Source organism: Diadema antillarum, unplaced genomic scaffold (genome assembly GCF_040938485.1).
Source record: "Diadema antillarum isolate AM-2024a unplaced genomic scaffold, OU_Dant_1.0 scf00000057, whole genome shotgun sequence".
Lineage (NCBI taxonomy): Eukaryota > Metazoa > Echinodermata > Echinoidea > Diadematoida > Diadematidae > Diadema > Diadema antillarum.
In genome coordinates this window covers 159,295-178,170 of record NW_027270946.1, presented here as the reverse complement: position 1 = coordinate 178,170, position 18,876 = coordinate 159,295, and the positions used below count along the sequence as shown (strand labels likewise).

Here is an 18,876-nt window from a genome sequence, read left to right as displayed (position 1 = left end):
CTATTCTTATTTCTATTTCTCCAAACCTTCCTCTCCTTTGCTGTTTTTTTTTTCTTCATATATTTTCCTTTTACTCATACAAACATGATTTAAAAATCATGGAATTTTCATCTTTCACTCACCTCTATATACCACATCGTACATCAAACTACAAACACAACCTTGATCCCTCTTTGGATACCTTTCCCCCTACCCCCTGTCTTGGCTTGTTCTAAAATTGCCCTTCAAACATTATGGCACACACCTTTCTACACCTCCCACCTTCTTGTGTGAGTAAAACTTTTCCCCGGTTTGTGTACTTGATGGGATCAACCCCTTTGATGTATAATGGTTGTCATGGTAACGTCTGCATGCAGCCCCCGGAACCGAAGGATGACGATCCAGTGAGTATGATGGTGAAGTATGGTGGAGCTAAAAGGCGCAAACATTCAGAGGGATAAATATTCAAAGGGATAAACGGTGCAGCTGGATGTATCACTGAATACATGTTACCATAGTGGGATCATGGCTGGGGCATGGGATGAGAATGCTGGGTTTTCTCTTATTTTACTTCATTTTATGATGGTTGTGGGTTTTAATTCAATCTTATCCCCTGTGTACCCCACCCTCATTTTTAATAGGTAAAATACAATTGTATTAGTGGCAGGTAATTAAAGAAAGACAGAGTAAGGGAACGGCATTTTTCTACTGGGCCCAGAGAAATAAAATCTACCCCCACATCTGCACTAGTGGCCAAACCTTCAATTAGTGTACAGTTGTATCATCGCAAAATTCAGTAGATCATGACTGTGACTTTTTGATGTGCATTTGTAGGTTCAGTTTTTGTAACATAGTGCAATAGTCATTTGGTGTTAATTATTGGTGCGTTTTTTCTTGTAAATATCATCATGAAGTGACAAATTCTAAGACTGAATTTTATTCATAAATGGCAGAGCATTCATATATTTGTGATTTCTTTTTTTTTTGTATTTTAAAGAGTTTCAAAAATTTGTAGACCATTAGACTCTAGTGACCTGATTTAAACAAAGAGCCTCATTTTAGTTTGCCGTGGTGACAAACCTTGGAGGAAAACTAACAGCTCTTATATTCAAAGTTTGAATTCTCTTAACCAGTTTTAAACATTTCAACTAATCACTTCTTCAGACTAACTGCAGAGCGCTTAATGCTATTTTTCAAAAATCTTTAATTCTAACATCAGTCTGCTGTAACAACCTGGTGCACAAAACTGATACTCATGAAGTAAATTGACATGTCAAATATAGATCGATATAGTAAATAACGACCTCAGAGTGATAATGCCTATTTCTTGTAAGTTTTGTGCATCAGGACATGGGCTTAATTAATGCTGGAATGTGATCCTGCTTCATAAAATGCTCGAGTTGTCTACATTCCATATTATCATCATGTTTGTAAATATGTGCATTGTATTTACATGGTTCCCTTCATGCCTATACCCCCTTGAGGATGTAGGCATTACTTGTATTGTGTGGGATTATATGTAAACATGTTTTAATTAAGGGTTTACGTGGCTTGTATCAAAACAAACATTTACTCTTTCCAGAGTGGGTGATACAGCATTCCTTGCATTAAACGTGGACTACATGCAGAATACCAAATCAATAGCAAATGATTACATCGAACTATTTATGTTATACTTCTTCAGTTTGGAACATGTGCCCTCATGTACATATATATACATTGTATTCTTTGGTCAACTAGCACACAAAGTTACATATTTTATAAACACTATACACTGTACAATGAATGAATGAAACTGTTGCATGTGCCTTTTGTGACAGATTGGTGCTCTTGTAAGGGGCAAAATTGATGCTTTTGGAGCTATATTACAACATGGTGTTTTGAATTATGCAAGTTTCCATATAACTTTTGCAGTTTGAATGAACTTGAAGTTTTTTAAAGGACCAGCATGATTTGCTCACACATCGCTCTATCAGAATACCTTGTATATATATTAAAGCTGTATTTATGAATGAAACAACGCATGGCCCAGTGACAGTGCACAGTGTAAGTCACTCATGCTGCACTTCATGCACACATCAGTCACACGCATAGCGAGGTATCATGTGACATTTCTTTCAATTTACACCAATTCATTTGGAACATGGATGAAAATTTGCCTTTCAAGTCTGATTTCTGTAATCAAAATGACTCCAGTACCTATAGTTATTGGATTATTCTTTATAGGTTAGCTAACATCATTGAATTAAGTATAGGATAACTTCCAGTTCTGTAACTTGATTGCCTAGTAATTCACCAACTGATCCTTAAGTGTTAATGTAGGGGTTTCTTCTTTTTTTTTAAAATTGAAATCTTGATGTCCCAGTGACAATCAATTTTTATTATTTTTGTGTGTATGTGTGTGTGTGTGTGTGTGTGTCCAAAAATGAGAAATTTCTTAATATACTTCAAATTAAGATTTTTTTTTTCTAGTTATGAGGAATATTTAAGCAGAAAAATCTGAATGAAATGTGTAAATGAAAAAAACACATTTTGTAACAAAGAAATGTAAGAAAATATGTAATTGAATTAAAGGAGTTGTGGTTATTACTCTGCCTCCATGTGGCAAACCAAACTGGGCTCACCAGCAAAATGCTAATCCAAAGGGGATTGTGATTGATGTTCACAGAATGCTCACGATGGACGGACCTTCTTTGTGAAGGTCCATGCCCCATGGGACCTCCTGGCTCGATACGCCGAAGAGCTCAAGGTCAAGATGCCCATCGAGGTAGGTTTAGACAAAAATCATAAAAAGAGCAATAATAGCTGAACACATCCACAAAGTACCTTAACTAACCTTTATGATTTAACTCGCCAAATCCTCTGGAGACCACCTTTCTCTGGTTTGGTATTGTACAACATTTGTATGTTTTAACTATAGATATTACCCTTATCAGCATTTCAGAAGGTGGGGTAAGAAATTCTTTCTAATTTGAACCATTTTTTGTTCATTTATTATTTTTTTGTTTCAGTTTGCAGAATTTTATGCCTATTTCTTATTAGAATATTAATACATTTCAGATTACAGTTCTGCTTCTCAAATTGGCAAAGTTGAATTTTATCTTTTTCCAGTGTGAGATACCAGGTAAAATTTTGAGGTGCCAATAAGTGTTGTCCAAAGTATAATTTAAATTCCCCCAGTATGTGGTGCATTATTGATTTCAGAAGGTGTGAAACGCGATTGAAATGATGCATTTTCACTTCCATGTCCACCTATTACATGTATTTACGTACATGGCAGTCATTGCTATAAATGAAACAATCAAGGACTCTATTTCAAAGAGTGAAATTCCACTCCCATTCAGAGCAATGATTGTACTTTGTGTAGATATTTATAAGTTTTCAGAGAGTGTACAATGTCTGGCTGAATAGATCCATCCATCCCACAATACCTTGCCACCTAGTATCAGTATGCCATTGTGTTGCTTGTGTTGCCAGCAAAACAACATGGAGGAACCAGTGTCCGTTTTCAGCTGCCTGGACAAGCTTGGAACTCCATTTGAACTGAGTGAAGATTTTGTGAAGCCCGAGCCCGACGTCTTCACCGCCCCCTTCTTGAGAGAGAGGGAAAAGGAGTAAGTGAACCAGGAACTCGGTCATTACAGGTCAAGCAGACTCTCTGTTTTGACATTAGATTTGAGAGAAAAGATGGATATTTTTTTAACTGAGTTTGGCTGATCAGGCAGTTAGTGTAATTTCCAATTTTTCAGTGAGATTGTTTAAAGTAGCTCATGTGGAGACAGTTCAGTTCAATTTAGTGGCATTTACATTGTACTAGGGTATTTCCAGCAAACAATATACATTGGTACAAATAACAATGTGGTAATTTTGAACATGCTGGGGCAAATCTTTACAAAAACAAAACAAAACAAAACAAAACAAAATGAGAAAAACCTGTTGCAAGTGTGCCACAATTCACTGTCTAAACAAAAAAGTTGTAGTGGTATTAGGAATATTAGGGTCAACAGGTTATAGTCATGCCTATGAAATGGTTGTGGCAGTACTGGAACTAGAATCTTTGGTCTCAAATAATTTCATTTGTAAACATAAACTACCATAAAATTCATGCAACTTTGACCTCTTAGCTGATGCATATCCAGTCATTTATTTTACAGGAGCAAAAGCAAGCTAAATTACTTCCCCCCCCCCCATTTGTATGGTCATGGTTTTGCAGAATGGTTATTATGCGAATACCAAGTCACACTTTGTGACTTGATATTGAAACTCCGAAGCAGAAAAGAACCTTAAAAACAGTACATTAGATTTATATCTGTGCCATCAACTTGTTACTCGTCAGGTCAAACAATTGCAAACTACCTTTTGTAGGTCAAGGATAAATGTTGCGTGCACAATCTCTCTTTGTACCATACTGTGCACCCATTATGTTTCAATGAGACATCTCATTATTAAAGTGAACGAGACATTGCTTCCTTTATGATTAAGTGCTTGGATTATACTTGCAGGGGTAGGAAGTCAGATCCTTGAGATTATAGTGTTAGTATCATTGCACGCACTTGTATACTTACTTTTTTCAGGACGAGTTAAAGGTACATATTATCTCTTCTCACAGTTTTAAAATACTCTCTTTCGAAGAACAAAAATTTGTCTGTACTGGAGAGTGATGATAAAGTTGTATGAGAATTTATCTCGTATGGTGTAGCAGTCGTGGAATTGATGAACGTTTGAGAAAACGAACAAACAAAATGTGGCATTTTAGATGATGATAAATTGTGATGTGAAACCACTTGAGAGCACTGTAGGATAAGTTTGGTTCTGGGCTTCATTGTGTATTTAGGTTTATAGTTTAACCCTTTACACATGGATGAATTGTTGGGCCAGTGGAAGATATGGATCTTTCTTTAGCTGGTTTATCTATTGCACTAAAAAAAACCCCAAAGAAAACAAACCCAAAGAAAACAAAAGCAAGAAAAAAAGAATAGAGAACTAGACCTGTTCATGTTCACCTAAAAAAAAAGGGGGGGGGGGGGGAATGGTTTTCAAAAACTGATGTTCAAAACATGCAGAGAATGATTATCTTTGTGTGTGGACAATACACTCACATAGGTTTAAAAGGGACGTGCATTACATTGCAAAAATCTGGCTACAAATGTATCTTGATTTTAATAATTTGCCATAAACACTGTGTTTGAACGGCATGTGAATGAAAAAAAAGTGAGTAGAAAAATCCCATGAACCAACTCGCCATAGGGGGAGGTGCGTAGGACTATGTTCCAGTTACACGGTTGTTTAGACATGTACAGACTGAAGATTTGAAGTGCTTTGTTTGCAACAGAGTGAGTATTTGGGGCAGTGTATGAATGGCAGTGAAAATTCAACTTTTTTTTTTGTATGGCAATCTAAAAGTGGACAATTCTTTTTAAGGGAATGGGCGTAGTGTTTCACCACCAGCACCTAGATTTGCACAAATAATTGCTCAAAGATTCATGTTTACACCTGGACAAGAATTTGTCCATAATGCTCAGAGTTTCTTGTAATGATCCCACTGTCAGTCTGTTTTTTTAATGCTTCTTTCTTTAGCTCTTTGTCATTCAGTTCCATCTGATTGTTAGTATTGTCAGCCTGAGAGTATCAAGTGTGATGAGCAGTCACAAGAATTGAATTTGTTCTTAAATCTCGCTCGTTCACCCCTGAATATTTTTAGTTACATTTCAATTTTGCTATTTGCTTTTTTCCTTGACTGTTTTTTTTTTAAACTGTGAAGGACAACTTCTTTCCCTTTGTTTATATTCCAAGGAAATAAGCTGTGGTATGAAGAACATTATGGAAATAGTTTGTATTTGTATATGCCTAGAATGAATGAGGCCCATTAGGGGTTATGACTTGACTGCCAAAAGTTGAGGGAGATTTGTTTTCTTCCTGCCCTGGGTACTTTTAAATGTCAAGACTATCATGTCCACAAGGCCTATTCCTCTTTACTTCCCATGTGGAGGTAGCAGAAACCACTTAGTCTGCTCTCAAGGCTTTGGGCTTCATTTTAACCTTTTGTACGTTCATTTGGCATTGATCTTGGTGGCATATGGCCCATTTCCCCCTAGATACAGTATACATCAGCCTGAAGGCCAGACCATTAGCCTGGGTGTGTCAGAGAGGTAGTCTCTTTCTGCAGTTGGAATAATTGATCTGTACACGCTCTTGACATTCTTTGTCGAATGACCAAAGACCCAGTGCTGTTTTAGTAATGGAAGGTTTATTGTGAGAGAAACTGGTTTCATTTTGCATGTAATGGATGACAGTTGCCGAATTCTACACCTTGACAAAAGGTTGGTAATATCTTAAATGAATCAACCATGCATATTTTTATTTTGCCTTACAGGTTCATCATGGAGAGCAGAGATACCTTCTTCCCAAACAACGTCCGCAACCGAATCGTAAGTTTTTGCACCGAGGTCATCTACCGCTAGTCTCTATAATGATTAAGTCTGTCATAGCCATTTCCAACCTGAATAGTGTGCAGTGTCAGTGGCATTTTAATATGTTGATCTCCAGAGGGTTAAAGGGCTGATCAGGTTTTACCTTAGCTCTCCACCCACACACTAGCATGCCAGGGTTAAAAAACAGAACCAAAAAAAAAAAAAAAAAAACCACACACACACACACACAAAAAACCCCCCACACAATTCCTCAAACGCCTCAAAATTCTGTTTTTATACTTCTGCCCTATCAATGATTTGCCTAAAAAAAAAAAGAGTCTGTATCCTGTTCAGAAGCAGTTTGGAGCTTTCAGAGAATCTTTACCACATTTACAATGATGACATAATCATATGTTTGCCGAGGTAATAGCACCTAACTCTCAACACAACTTTTGTTTTTTTCCAAGGTGGTTTAGATCTAATTTACACTCTACATACAAATGTGGCGGCCCTAGTTTTTGGTTTTGATATTAGTCATGGGGCCACCATATGCCTACATTTTGGTAGCAAGGATAAGTGTAAAAACATGGTTTAACTAATGGAAAGTTACTCTTTTTTTAATTTGGACCACTCTCTTGAATAGCATTCAGGATATATATATTTTATATTTTTGTTGTTGTGTGTGTGTGTGTGTTCGTGTCTGTATACATACTGTACTTTGATTTTTTTTTTTTAAAGAGGAATGTATAGTCTATTATGAACATTGACTTTGAGCGCATCATTTTGCCCTTAACAAAACAAACAAAACAAAACAACAACAAACAACCTCCCCACGCACATACACGGATGTTCTGAAACTGTTAGGAGGCTGCTGTCCTTCCCAAGCTAGGCAGTGCTTGTCGAGGCTTGTTGGGCAGTGCGTCATTTCACAGATATCTTTCTCTTCTTTATAGCTACCATCCACCCTTTACAACTACTCACAGGTTGGCAGGTAGTTGAATGTGTAGAGAAAGAGATGTAAATGAGTCATAGGTCTTGCACCATGCGGTGTAAAGGGAAGCCTTCCTCCCCTTTTTCTCCTCCCATCGAGCGGTTGCCGTGGCATTTCTCTTACCCCTCCCCCCTGCTGTGCCCCGTTCGATTTCAAGTCAGGACAGGGTCTAGCCTAGCCTTCGTCAAAGGCACAATCCCTATATGGTATTTGCAAAAGAAGTGAGCAGGGGATTGTTAAACAGGACAGAATCAGCTGAGGTGAGAAGCCCTTTGGAGACCCGTCTGAATGTCTGGTCTTGCATCTTCGACTTCTGATTTTAATTGGTAGCAAAAATCGTAACAAATCAACCAAATCTCTGTTGCTACTCTTTACATGATACATTCCGCACTGACAGCCGATGGGCAAATCTAGCAATTCCATTGGTCAAATTGACTATTAACCAATTTTTTTTTTTTTCACTGCTGAATTATTCAGTGGGAGAGGGGCCCAGATTAGGCTTTTTACCAGTCAATGAATGATAATCACATTTGCAGATCTCAAAGGCTTTAATGCAGAAGCACTTTGCTTTAATAATTATCTCCTCTGCTCAAAATGTTAGTACTAACAGCAGGAGGACCATGTGAAAATGACAACATCAAGCTACAGTATGATTCATAAGGGGGGGGGGGGGGAGGTGATGTGTATGTGTGTAGGCAGAGACATGCCTACACAGGAAAAAACAAACTGACAGACCCCTAGAGCCCCATTTATGAAACACACAACATAAAGTAGATAAACAAATTAACAGTGTACATGTCATTATCAAAATGTGTAAGTGATATGGTCAATAGCATATTGATGGAAGAAATGCGCTCACAAATGCACGCACACACACATGTACATTGTACACTGAATGCTCATGGAAAAAACACAGGTCTCTGTATATATGTTTTTATACATAATTTGGACAAAAAAGAAATGAAATGAAAATGAATAAAATTATAAAATCTCCTATGAGAGTGGTGATGTTCAGCAATGTATGTTATATGATCACACATATTCCCAAGAGGAACTTGGACGAATCTCAAATAATAACACTAAGCAGTGAAAATGGACTCTCATACATTTTGCATGTAACTGTACTACAGACTGTATACCTGTAGATGCTTGCTGCTGGTGTGACTGGGAAAAGACAGCACATTCTTGACTTAAAGTTATATTTGTTTCTGTCCCTTTCAGGTGTACGAGATCTTGGAGAGGATGCGCTATGATGAAACTGACCCAACCAAGTTTGGTGAGACAGCAGCTCACGCCATCTGCTTTTGCAGCTTGGATTTAAAGGGAAATAGGATGTTTAGATAAATGGAGCAATGAAATTTAGTCAATCATATGTCTTCTTGTAATTCTGTTATCTGTCAGTAGTCTGCAATATTGAGAGCTGTAATGACATGCTGAGATGTCTTTGCAGTATTGGGCTTTCATATTCATTTCCTCACATAAAAGTTCTATTTGTGCAGGAATCCAAACGTTTTTGTAAAGACCTCTGCCCTTGGAAAGTAATGGAGGCATCAGAGTTTTTTTGATTGATTGTTAGGTGATACTTCCGCAAGAAACATCCGTCAGAACGTGAAACTGCTTCGTTCAATTTTTTATTCTCCATCTTGAATGAATGTCGGTGGAACTGGGTGGTTGCCCTTGACCTGTGTGTTTTCATATTGTGACTGTTGCAGATGATGCAAGCACAAGCAGAGCATGACTACTGGCATCCAAACTTTAATAGCCTTTCTTTCAACTTCTTCAATGAAGCAAGATATTCCGACAAGTGTGTGTCGGACACATATACTGTATACACGATATATTTTTAAAATGAGTCTAAAGTATCTATTGTAAATCAGGACTTCCCAACAATTTCTTGAGTGGTTAGATTCACGATTCTGGAATACAGTACTGAATAGAGTAATGTACATGTCACAGTGCATGTCCGGATTAGACTTGATATTTTCACGTTTTTAATTTTGTGAATAGCACCTGACTTGCGAAATAAAAACAAAAAACAAAAAACCCATAAAAACCTTAAGATATGGCGTATACGGTGCTTGCCTGTACACTATTGTAAGTGTGTGTATTTCAGCAAATTCATCATACATGCATTGTGGGCTAACTCTGCCATTGTTCAAAGGAGATGCTGATGTTTTTTACTTCTTCCTCCTGGACCCCCCCCCCCCCCCATCCCTCCATCGTAGGCATTGACCACCTGATTGCCAATGGCTCCTACTTCGCTGCCTACCCGCTCCATGAGGGCGACTGGAAGAGTGAGCATTCTATGCTGACACACGGACCTCTCAACGATCGCCATGTACGTATTTCCCCATCCCAGGTGGGAAGCTCATGCTAGTTACGTGGGCGGGTGCTTCATATTATGTTAAGATCAAGTATCTGACAGTGGGAGGGAGGAAATTCCCTGTAGTTTCAGTTAAATGCCGATTGATAAATTTGCTTCTGAGAAATTTGCAGAACTTTGGGGCAAACAGTTTGGGAGTATCACTTAGAAGACATGCAAGCAAATTTAGGTGACGTTTAGTCATCACAGTATACCATGACAAACTAAAGATGTTAACAAAACTTGCAAATGGCAGAAACATAAACCATAAGGTTTTTGTTTGTCTTTTGGTTGTTTTGGGGTTTTATGTGGGGTAATTTAGTAGTTATATCTGTTTTTTTTATGTAAGCATATGACCTGGCTTCAATGTGAAATGTCTTTATACTTTAAAGTCTTGTGATCAATAGGTATATACATGTAATATGACCATATTGCTGTACAGATCTCACTGCTCAAATCTTACTTTTGCCTTCCCAAAACTCAATTATTTTCATTTTTCATAGGACTTGTCATTTTTTCCAGTATATGTGGGCAGATCCACCAGTGTACAGTGTAGATACAACTTGTGTAGATAAACATTTTATAACCTACGCATTTGTAATTCAGAGCTGCACATCTGCAATTTCTAACTGATGTTGAACATAAAGTCTTTGTCTTTGTCCATCTACATTTGTGTGTATTATATTTTCTGTGGTTAACTTGCACACTTTCCTCACTATGTTGCTCTCAGTATTTCAATCTGTGTGTCATCTACCTCCTGTGCTCCCATTCTCTTCCTACTATAGAGACCAAAATAGAGTGTCTCCTGTAAATTAGGTGCATTCCATTCCCTTCTGTGAATTTCAAATTCTTTTGGAAATAACAATAACGGAAAAGTGTGTGTATTCCTGGAGATCATAAGATATTTGTCATAGATCCAATGATAGCAGGTATGATGGGATATTTTAACAGACAGCACTATCAGACAGACTTATGTACGGATTTCACAAAAGTGGGCAGAGAAGCAATGCCAAGATTAAAGCATGATACAATGCACTCCAGTTATAACGAACACGGTTATAATGAAATTCTCATTACGACAAAGTAGAAATTCAGGTCCCAAATTATTATCTGTATAATATCTTTATATACTTTACTGTTCAGCTATTAACAAAATCTCGATATAGAGAAAGAAAGCCGCTGATCCCGAGGACCTTTTGTAATAGGAGTGCATTGCACGTGAAAATGGTTTGTCGACTGCCCATCTCAACCTATCAAAGGCATTGGAGATATTCGCGTCTTTGTAAGGGGGAGTTTTGTAAAAACAATTGTCAATGTAGTATCAGCATCAAAAGAACCAAAAAAAAAAAATCACAGCAGTGAAGTATTTAACACTTGGTCGAAATATATATGAGAGCTGAACAGTAGAATCTCTGTTGGAAAGGATTTTTATTTCTGTGCATGGAAGGGTGACAAATAGGGATTGTGTTATTTCCCCTTCCCAACAGGTTGTTAAGATTCCAGGGTAAGTTGTTGAAAGTGGACCATCGTACAATATTAAAAATGCATCTCATGCCATTCTCGTTCATGTGAATCAAAATTTTATCTGGCACTCTTCTGCAATTCCTTGTGTCCGCACGAAATGATGCAATATATAGCAGGTCCCCGTATGGGCACTACCAAATTTTAGAAACGTGAGTATGACACCAAACCTTGGCTATGCACGAAGCCTGACGAAACTTAACATCAGTGGACATAATCCGACATGCTCATGGCATCATTTACAGGCTTTATTTTTTCTGTTTTGTTTTTGATTAATTTTCTTTCCTTTATGACATTCGTTTTTCTCCGGCAGTTCGATTTAAGGAGAATTTACCCTGAGGAGAGAGTGGTTATGAGAAAATACAGTGATGTGAAAGCAACAGATCAGGGAATATTCTCGCAAAAATTGGACACATGATGAAAATTTCTTGACCCACCTGTAAAGACATTAGGTCAGGTAATATAGCCTGTCATGGGTACTACAATATCAGTGGTCTTGGTCAGATCGCTTTATATCTCATACATTGTTCTCCTCATCTATGTTTTGCATCAAGAACTTTAATCCTGAGATGAAATAAAATTTTGACCTTTGCATCTCAGATGGCATGCAAGAATGTGTCTTTGATTCTTCAGAAGTGGAACCGTAATAGAATGAAATTCAAAGTTTCCGAGATGATGAACTGTAATGTCAGTGACAATTCAAGAAAGACATTATGAGGAGTCTGTTGCTTGAAAAATAAAAGGAACGTGATTGCAATGTTTTTTTTTGTTTTTTTTTAATTTCACAAACCGTCTTTCAGTCAGCCACAACTTTGTAGATGATTATGAAATGAACTGTTGCTTTCTGTTGCATCATTTTCAGTGGAATATTACTGTCTCTCCAGGGGGTATATTCTCCTCAAAGATTATGATGATTCATAATTTGGAAGTTACTTTGGTATCATTCGAGTTTATAAAATTGCATGTTGATTTGGGGGAGTAAAACTTTCATTGACTTCAGATTTTCATGGGCCTGGGATTCATTTTTGCTCTTGTTTTCTTTGACAGGAGTACCTTATTTTTATGGCAGTGAATTTTAGTGTTTATCTAATGTAATTGGTCTTTACCAAGAAAAAGGTAGTGTGACACCAACACCTCTGTAAAGAATCACATGAATACATAAGATGCAGAAAGATTCATTACCATTTTTTTTTTTTTTTTGGGGGGGGGGGATTCATTTTCAAGTTATGTTCAAATAATTTTCAAATGATTTTTGACCAGTTATCAATTTCTATGAAAGTTAGACATTTATTTCATCAAAGAGTAGGACACTATACATTATCAAGGCATTCACATTACTGGCACAAATCACTAACTGCTTGCATGTGCAAAAGCACTAGAAGACTAGAATATATGACTCATTCTCAATTAACTACTACCAATTAATAGTGACCTTGACAACATGCCTTCTAACTGTCAATAGAAATTGTCAGTAAAACACCTCTGAACATTAACTTTACTTTCAGTCATAATAGTAATTGTTTGCCAGAAGTACATCATGACATTCATAACTAATGAAATCAAGCAAACAAACAAAATACAGCCATTATTCTGATTCTCAAACCAGCCTGAAAGACTAGTTATCAATAAATCTTTGGGCAAGCCATTGTGAGCTTGTAATGGCAAGTTGAGGTAACATTCATGCATGTACTTGATCATTCACAATACATTAGTGTATATACATCTAGTACAATAAAGAAAACTGTTACCAGAAAGTTGTGTATTATATATCCTGGTATTTTGAATTAAATTATTGCACATTAGTGTGCAGAGTGCATTGATGTACATGTCAATGTTCCCAGATAGTAGTTGACGTGAAGTTGCTAGAAAAGTGTCCTTTGTCTTTGTACATAGTTGTATTACACTTTTGTACATTGCTCGATACTTTCATCACTCATTTTCTATAGACAAGTATAAAACAGAAACAGGCTTATCTGTAGTGTTTTCCGAAATAGTCTCAATTTCCAGAATTAAATATCATGGTTCAGAGAATGACTGCTTTCATATCTGGAGCCCTGGAGAAGTTTAGATTGAGAAATGTATACATGGACATGAGAAATTGGTTAAAAGCATTATTGCAAAAATGATTTATTGAATGAAAAGTCTCTCCCCCCTCCCCCAAGAAAAAGAGGTGGAAATGAAAAGAGGAAACTCACATTTCCTCTAATAATAAATACCCTTGCAATATCCTGTGTACTTAACTGATGTTTCAAGGTGTTTAAAAACAAGGAGAAAAGAGAGGTGTACCAGTCCTATATGTCTATGAGTTGAAAAGTCAATCACATCCTGTTCTTGAAAGTGGAGATATACATTTGTGACACTTAGCATATAGGCTTTGATCAGTTCATGAGGAATCTTGTCCAATCTGTAGCAGCGGCCCCAGCGTCTTTACACACGTTTCTTTGTGGTTATGACTCCCCTGCAATACAGATTTCGGAGGATGATTCAGCTTGATTCTGATGCCTACCTTATAACCATGTGGCGATGTGAAACACCTGCATTCATGATTCATGTAGAAAAGACTCCAAAACTAGATTAACTCCCCTTTGCAACCCTCTCAAATTTCAGAATTTTTATAAGACAATATTAGATACGGCAAATTTACCCCTTTGCTTTATTTGCCTATAAATGCAGACCAGGAAACCTCCAGAATTATTTCTCCATTTTGAACCGTTTGTTTCTTGAACCGATCCAATGTTGTGTGTTAGTTTCAACTGCTTTGTCATTATGTTGCAGTACTCTATAAAGCTTTAATCTGTTCCAGACTGGCCCCCAGTCACGGTGCTTAGCAAATCTGGGTTACCTGCAGCTAAGCTCAGCTAAGCTAAGCTACAGTAAATGTTAGTGCAGGTCAATTGATGGGGCACATCCTCTGATCCCATGGTCAGTCTGTTTTTTAGTCACCAGAGAACATCTGTCATGCTGTCACACTTCTGTGATAATGTCATTCAGCCATTTATTGACAACCAGTCCACTTCATTCTTAGTCATTCAAAGAATTTTTGTTTCCCCACACACACCTTGTTGTCACTGTGTTTTCCCTTCAGCACAGTTTATGCATGCATTAACAAACTGCATTTGTTAGCATGGTTTGATTTGTGTGTACACCCTAACCTTTGCTTGTACATTGTTTGTTCCCCAAAATAAATGAATTACCACCAAGATCATGATTTGTCATACATTATGACTACCACCCATGTCCATTTACCCTTTAATACAATAACCATCGCTTCACCTTCATACACGTTGTGTGTGACCTATGATCACACACACACACACTCACTCACAGTAAAAAGATGTGTAGATATGGAAACCTTTTGTGCTATGCTTGTGAGGGCTTTAAATTTTAAAGTGCTGCTGTAGTCAGCAGATAGTCACTTTTTGATCTCAAACTGTGGTTCTGGTGAAAGAAAATGTGGACAGACATTAAAACTTACATAATCAAGCCGTGCTATGTTTATGACACCCACAATATGTAACATTTTTACACAAATTCTCTGAGAGATCTAGATGAAAAGTGGCATCAGACTTGTCTTATGGTTTACCTTGGCCAATTTCAGAAAGGCATAGTATTATAAAGACACTGTAACATACATTGTAGCTTTTGCCCAAAGACTGATAGATCTGTTCATGTCAATCAGTATGATACTTATATTTTTGTACGGGTGGGGTGCATTGGTTAGTAAAGCAATTCACTGAGGGGTTAGTAAAGCAATTCACTGAGGGAGAATACAGCCAAATTGCTGAGCGGCTTTTAATTCCTTAAGTGTAACTACTTCATATCTCCAGTGGGTATATGACAGATGTTCAATTCCAATTATCAGTCACTTCCAATTATCAATTTTATTTAACATTGCTGGTTATCATGTGCCCTCCCCCTCCACCATCTCATTACCCCCACCAACAAAGCCACTATCATCACCCCAAAAGAATTCTCCATCATGCGTTACCACATTGCTTCTGCCTTCACTACATGTACCAATGTCTGTTACCACACCCTTGCTACAATTGTACATCCAATTCCATGCCTGCACTATGGTACACCTCTCCATGTCAAGACCCACACTGCTTCCCCACAGCTCCACATTCACCCCACCCTCATGTTGAAACATCACACTGTTGATAATAGTGCTTGAGTGTGCCCCATGGTGTTCACTCTCCCTATCTCTCTGGAGGTAGAAGTTTGTTGCAGCAAGATTGTTGCCCCTCATATTTCTTTTAGTGAAACTAAATTTCTGGTAGACATACAGTGTAGTACCAATGTCTCCCCTCACAATCAGTGTTACCTCGTATATCTGGCATAAAATGAGCTCCCACATGAGCTCAATCAATGAAAAATGTCAGAAAAACACAGACAAATTAAGATAGCACCGACGGGAAATAGATAATGGGATTTTCCAAGTTGGCTATGGCAGGAAGCGATAGTAAACTGTCACTTTCTATCACAAACGTTTACACTAAATACACCAAGCATACATAGCATGGCTGCCACTTACGAAGCTTCAATGATTTGGATTTGTTAATTTGCATGGAATGAATTACTGGTGTTTGTATCCACTTTGACAGAAACTGTATGTTGGGGTCCATTATCTTTAAGTACATTCTGTATGATGTTTGCATTTTCCAAATACCTGTTAATATGGGTAATGTACTCTAAAATAGATGTTGTAAAACAAACAAAAAAATATTCTTCTTGGATATTTTGGCATTTTCTTTGCTCATGATCTGATGTATATATGTGTACTCTTTGAATTAGAACACAGTTAGTGATTATTTGAATGCTATACACTGTTCAAAAAAACATGGCATTAGCTCCAATACACTTTTATTTTCTGTCCCTTTAATGGCATAACCAACTCGGGTGCCATGAAGGAAAAACGTTAGAAGGGAATCACTTTCACCTTTTCATCAGCCTGCCGTATCATCTCACAATGTTTACATTACTGCATGACGCCATTCATCACATAGAGTGGTTCCACTGCATTCCCTGCCGTTAAAGAGTTTCCAGTCAGCATTAATACTTTATGTAGTCATGCCGTTCAGTGTTTTCCCTCCCCACCAATCAACCAGATTATCAGCGAACATTGAATCTCCCTGCTGAGACCCAGTCATCTAATGGCAACCTCTCCTCATCCCCTCCTCTCAGCATCCCTTCACCCCCCCCCCCCCCCCCCCCCATCCCATTCAGCCCATTACTGTACCATGTTCTCTAGGCAACAGTATTGCAGTGCTTCCATAGTTTTAATCAAGACAAGGTTCTCTAAAGAAATCCAATGTGCTCGCACTAAATGGATGCTGTCTGCTAACCACCCATGACTGATTGAACATGGCGACCTCATCACTGAGAGAGTTCTTGAATTAATGGAGGGGCAAATGGCCTTGAATGAGATTGAAAAGTAATTATAATTTGAAGGAGGTACAGCTGTACATGATCAATGGGCTTGCAGCTTTTATGGGGAGGGGATGATTGAAAAAAATCAACGGACTTCATACACGTTTTTGATATCACCGACATTTGAGATGGTAACAAGTATAATAAAGATATGTACAACGAATTTCACTTCTCACATTCATTCATGTCAGTTTTCATTAAATGCTACCATGTTTGTTTGTTTTTTGAAGTGTGTCTGCTGGAAGATACACTTTTTGTCTTCCATTTTTGATATCAGACACACTTGTCTTGGATTTTTAAAATCAGATACACATTTCTATTTATCGCAATCCCAAGTTATAAAACTAAGATTACAGAATTGCTCTGTGTCCTGTTTTTGTATTTCAAATTTTACTGGTTATTTTTTAAAGGGTAAATGATAACATTTTGATTTGATGTACTACCGGTATGTAAGAAAAATTAGCTCCGCACTCATGCACTTCTTATCCTGGTGTCTTTGTATTTTACTTGTTAATGTGAACATAAGGATATTACTTTGTGGATTTCCTGGTATAGGGCCCTGAATTATCTTTTATATATATATATATATATATATATATATATATATATATATATATATATATATATATATATATATATATATATATATATATATATATATATATTTAGATGCAATAAACCTCTTACTAAATTAGAAGAGTGAAGCATTAACACAGCTATAAATTACAGCCTTTATTTCTCTCAATGCTCTACACTTGATAAAGCCAAATATATGTTAGAGGAACTCTTTGTTTGAGCTTCAAGTCTCAACTCGTTGATGCATGTATTCATGTTGTGTTCATTGAGTGCATTGATATTCTGGGGAATCAGGCTGTGATTATTGCTATCATAAAATCCTTTTTTATGAGGGGTGACATGAGGAATATTTGCATGTTATAGATATTGTGTCATATATTTCACAGTTGGGCTACTTCCTTTTTTTAAAAGACATTATGCAGTTTGACATGTCCTCAGTATTGACTTGAGAGGAGCCTGTGCAACATCAAGTTGTCTGCCGAAATTGTGGATATTGTTTAAGACTTTATTTTTTTCATATCATGACGGTCATTACATTGCCATTTCCTAGACATTTAGTGGTCTTTATTGTGTGGATTTTTATTTGGGTTTTGGGGGGTTGTTTGATTTCTATGATGCGAACTGACAACAAAGTTTATGGCTTGTATGCACAGCTCCTCTACGAAGAGTGGGCGAGGCCGGGCAGATGGTACAAGAAGCAACCACTCGATCTCATCAGGTATGTCACGTTGCCGTAGCAACGATGAACATCATAGTCTTAACCGTGATAAAAAGAGGGGAATCGATGACGCTGATTACAGTAATGTGGATGACTTAATGGATGAATGTTGGTTATCCGGCCATCTTCTGAGATGGAAAATGAAACGACAAACAAACATGTTAATGTGGTGTGCTGCTTGCATTATTGAAATGAGCTGTACAGTAACATCAGGAGTTTGGAAAATGAATTAGGGACGAAAAGTGTTCATGGAAACGACAAAAAGCTATGGAAGTAAATGTGCAAATTGGTTTTATTGCATTTATGACCATTCCAGCAAGAGTTGCCGTCCTAACATCTTATATGAAATGGGGCCCTGGTGTATTACACCAATCAAGATTGGTGTAAATCACAATGCAAATGTCATGTCTTGTCATACCAAGAATTGCTGGTTCATCAATGCATCTATTATGCAGGATCGCTGTCATTTTTTTTCTGTCAGTTACCTTTTGCAATACTGTTTATGCCATAACGGGTCTAATATTTTTTCAAATAGGGACTTCCAGACAATTTCTGGTGTGGTTAAATTTGCTATTGTTAGATACAGATATCATTAAAAGAGGTAAATGATATTTTGCTGCTGAGTGCAACTGTAGTCAACAAGCAAAGAGAGAAGAAAAATAGAAAAGACAGCGTACATGAATGTCAACATGATCGTTTGATTTGTGGAGTGGGCTCTCGATTTACCTCACAGGCGCTACTTTGGGGAGAAGATCGGCATCTACTTCTGCTGGCTAGGGTTCTACACTGAGATGCTGACCTGGTCTGCCTTCGTTGGTCTCATCGTTTTCCTCTACGGCTGCATTGCTCTCCCCAGCAGCACTGTCGTGTGAGTACCTTATTACATCCA

At 37.4% G+C, this 18,876-nt stretch overlaps 1 protein-coding gene across 17 annotated transcripts in view; it reads left to right on the top strand.

Annotated features, from left to right (window-relative positions):
- The window catches only part of LOC139715872 (anoctamin-4-like), a 127,650-nt gene that overhangs the window by 65,071 nt on the left and 43,703 nt on the right, over window positions 1-18,876 (top strand). For 12 of the 17 annotated variants that reach the window (XM_071627421.1, XM_071627417.1, XM_071627423.1 and 9 more), the window contains 9 exons: window positions 357-383; window positions 2,648-2,746; window positions 3,457-3,593; window positions 6,353-6,407; window positions 8,602-8,656; window positions 9,606-9,718; window positions 11,380-11,415; window positions 17,923-17,987; window positions 18,721-18,855. In XM_071627421.1, the coding sequence (XP_071483522.1) occupies window positions 357-383; window positions 2,648-2,746; window positions 3,457-3,593; window positions 6,353-6,407; window positions 8,602-8,656; window positions 9,606-9,718; window positions 11,380-11,415; window positions 17,923-17,987; window positions 18,721-18,855 (722 nt within the window). The remainder of the gene's footprint in view (window positions 1-356; window positions 384-2,647; window positions 2,747-3,456; window positions 3,594-6,352; window positions 6,408-8,601; window positions 8,657-9,605; window positions 9,719-11,379; window positions 11,416-17,922; window positions 17,988-18,720; window positions 18,856-18,876) is intronic. The other 5 variants (XM_071627413.1, XM_071627412.1, XM_071627420.1 and 2 more) reach the window with 3 other exon arrangements.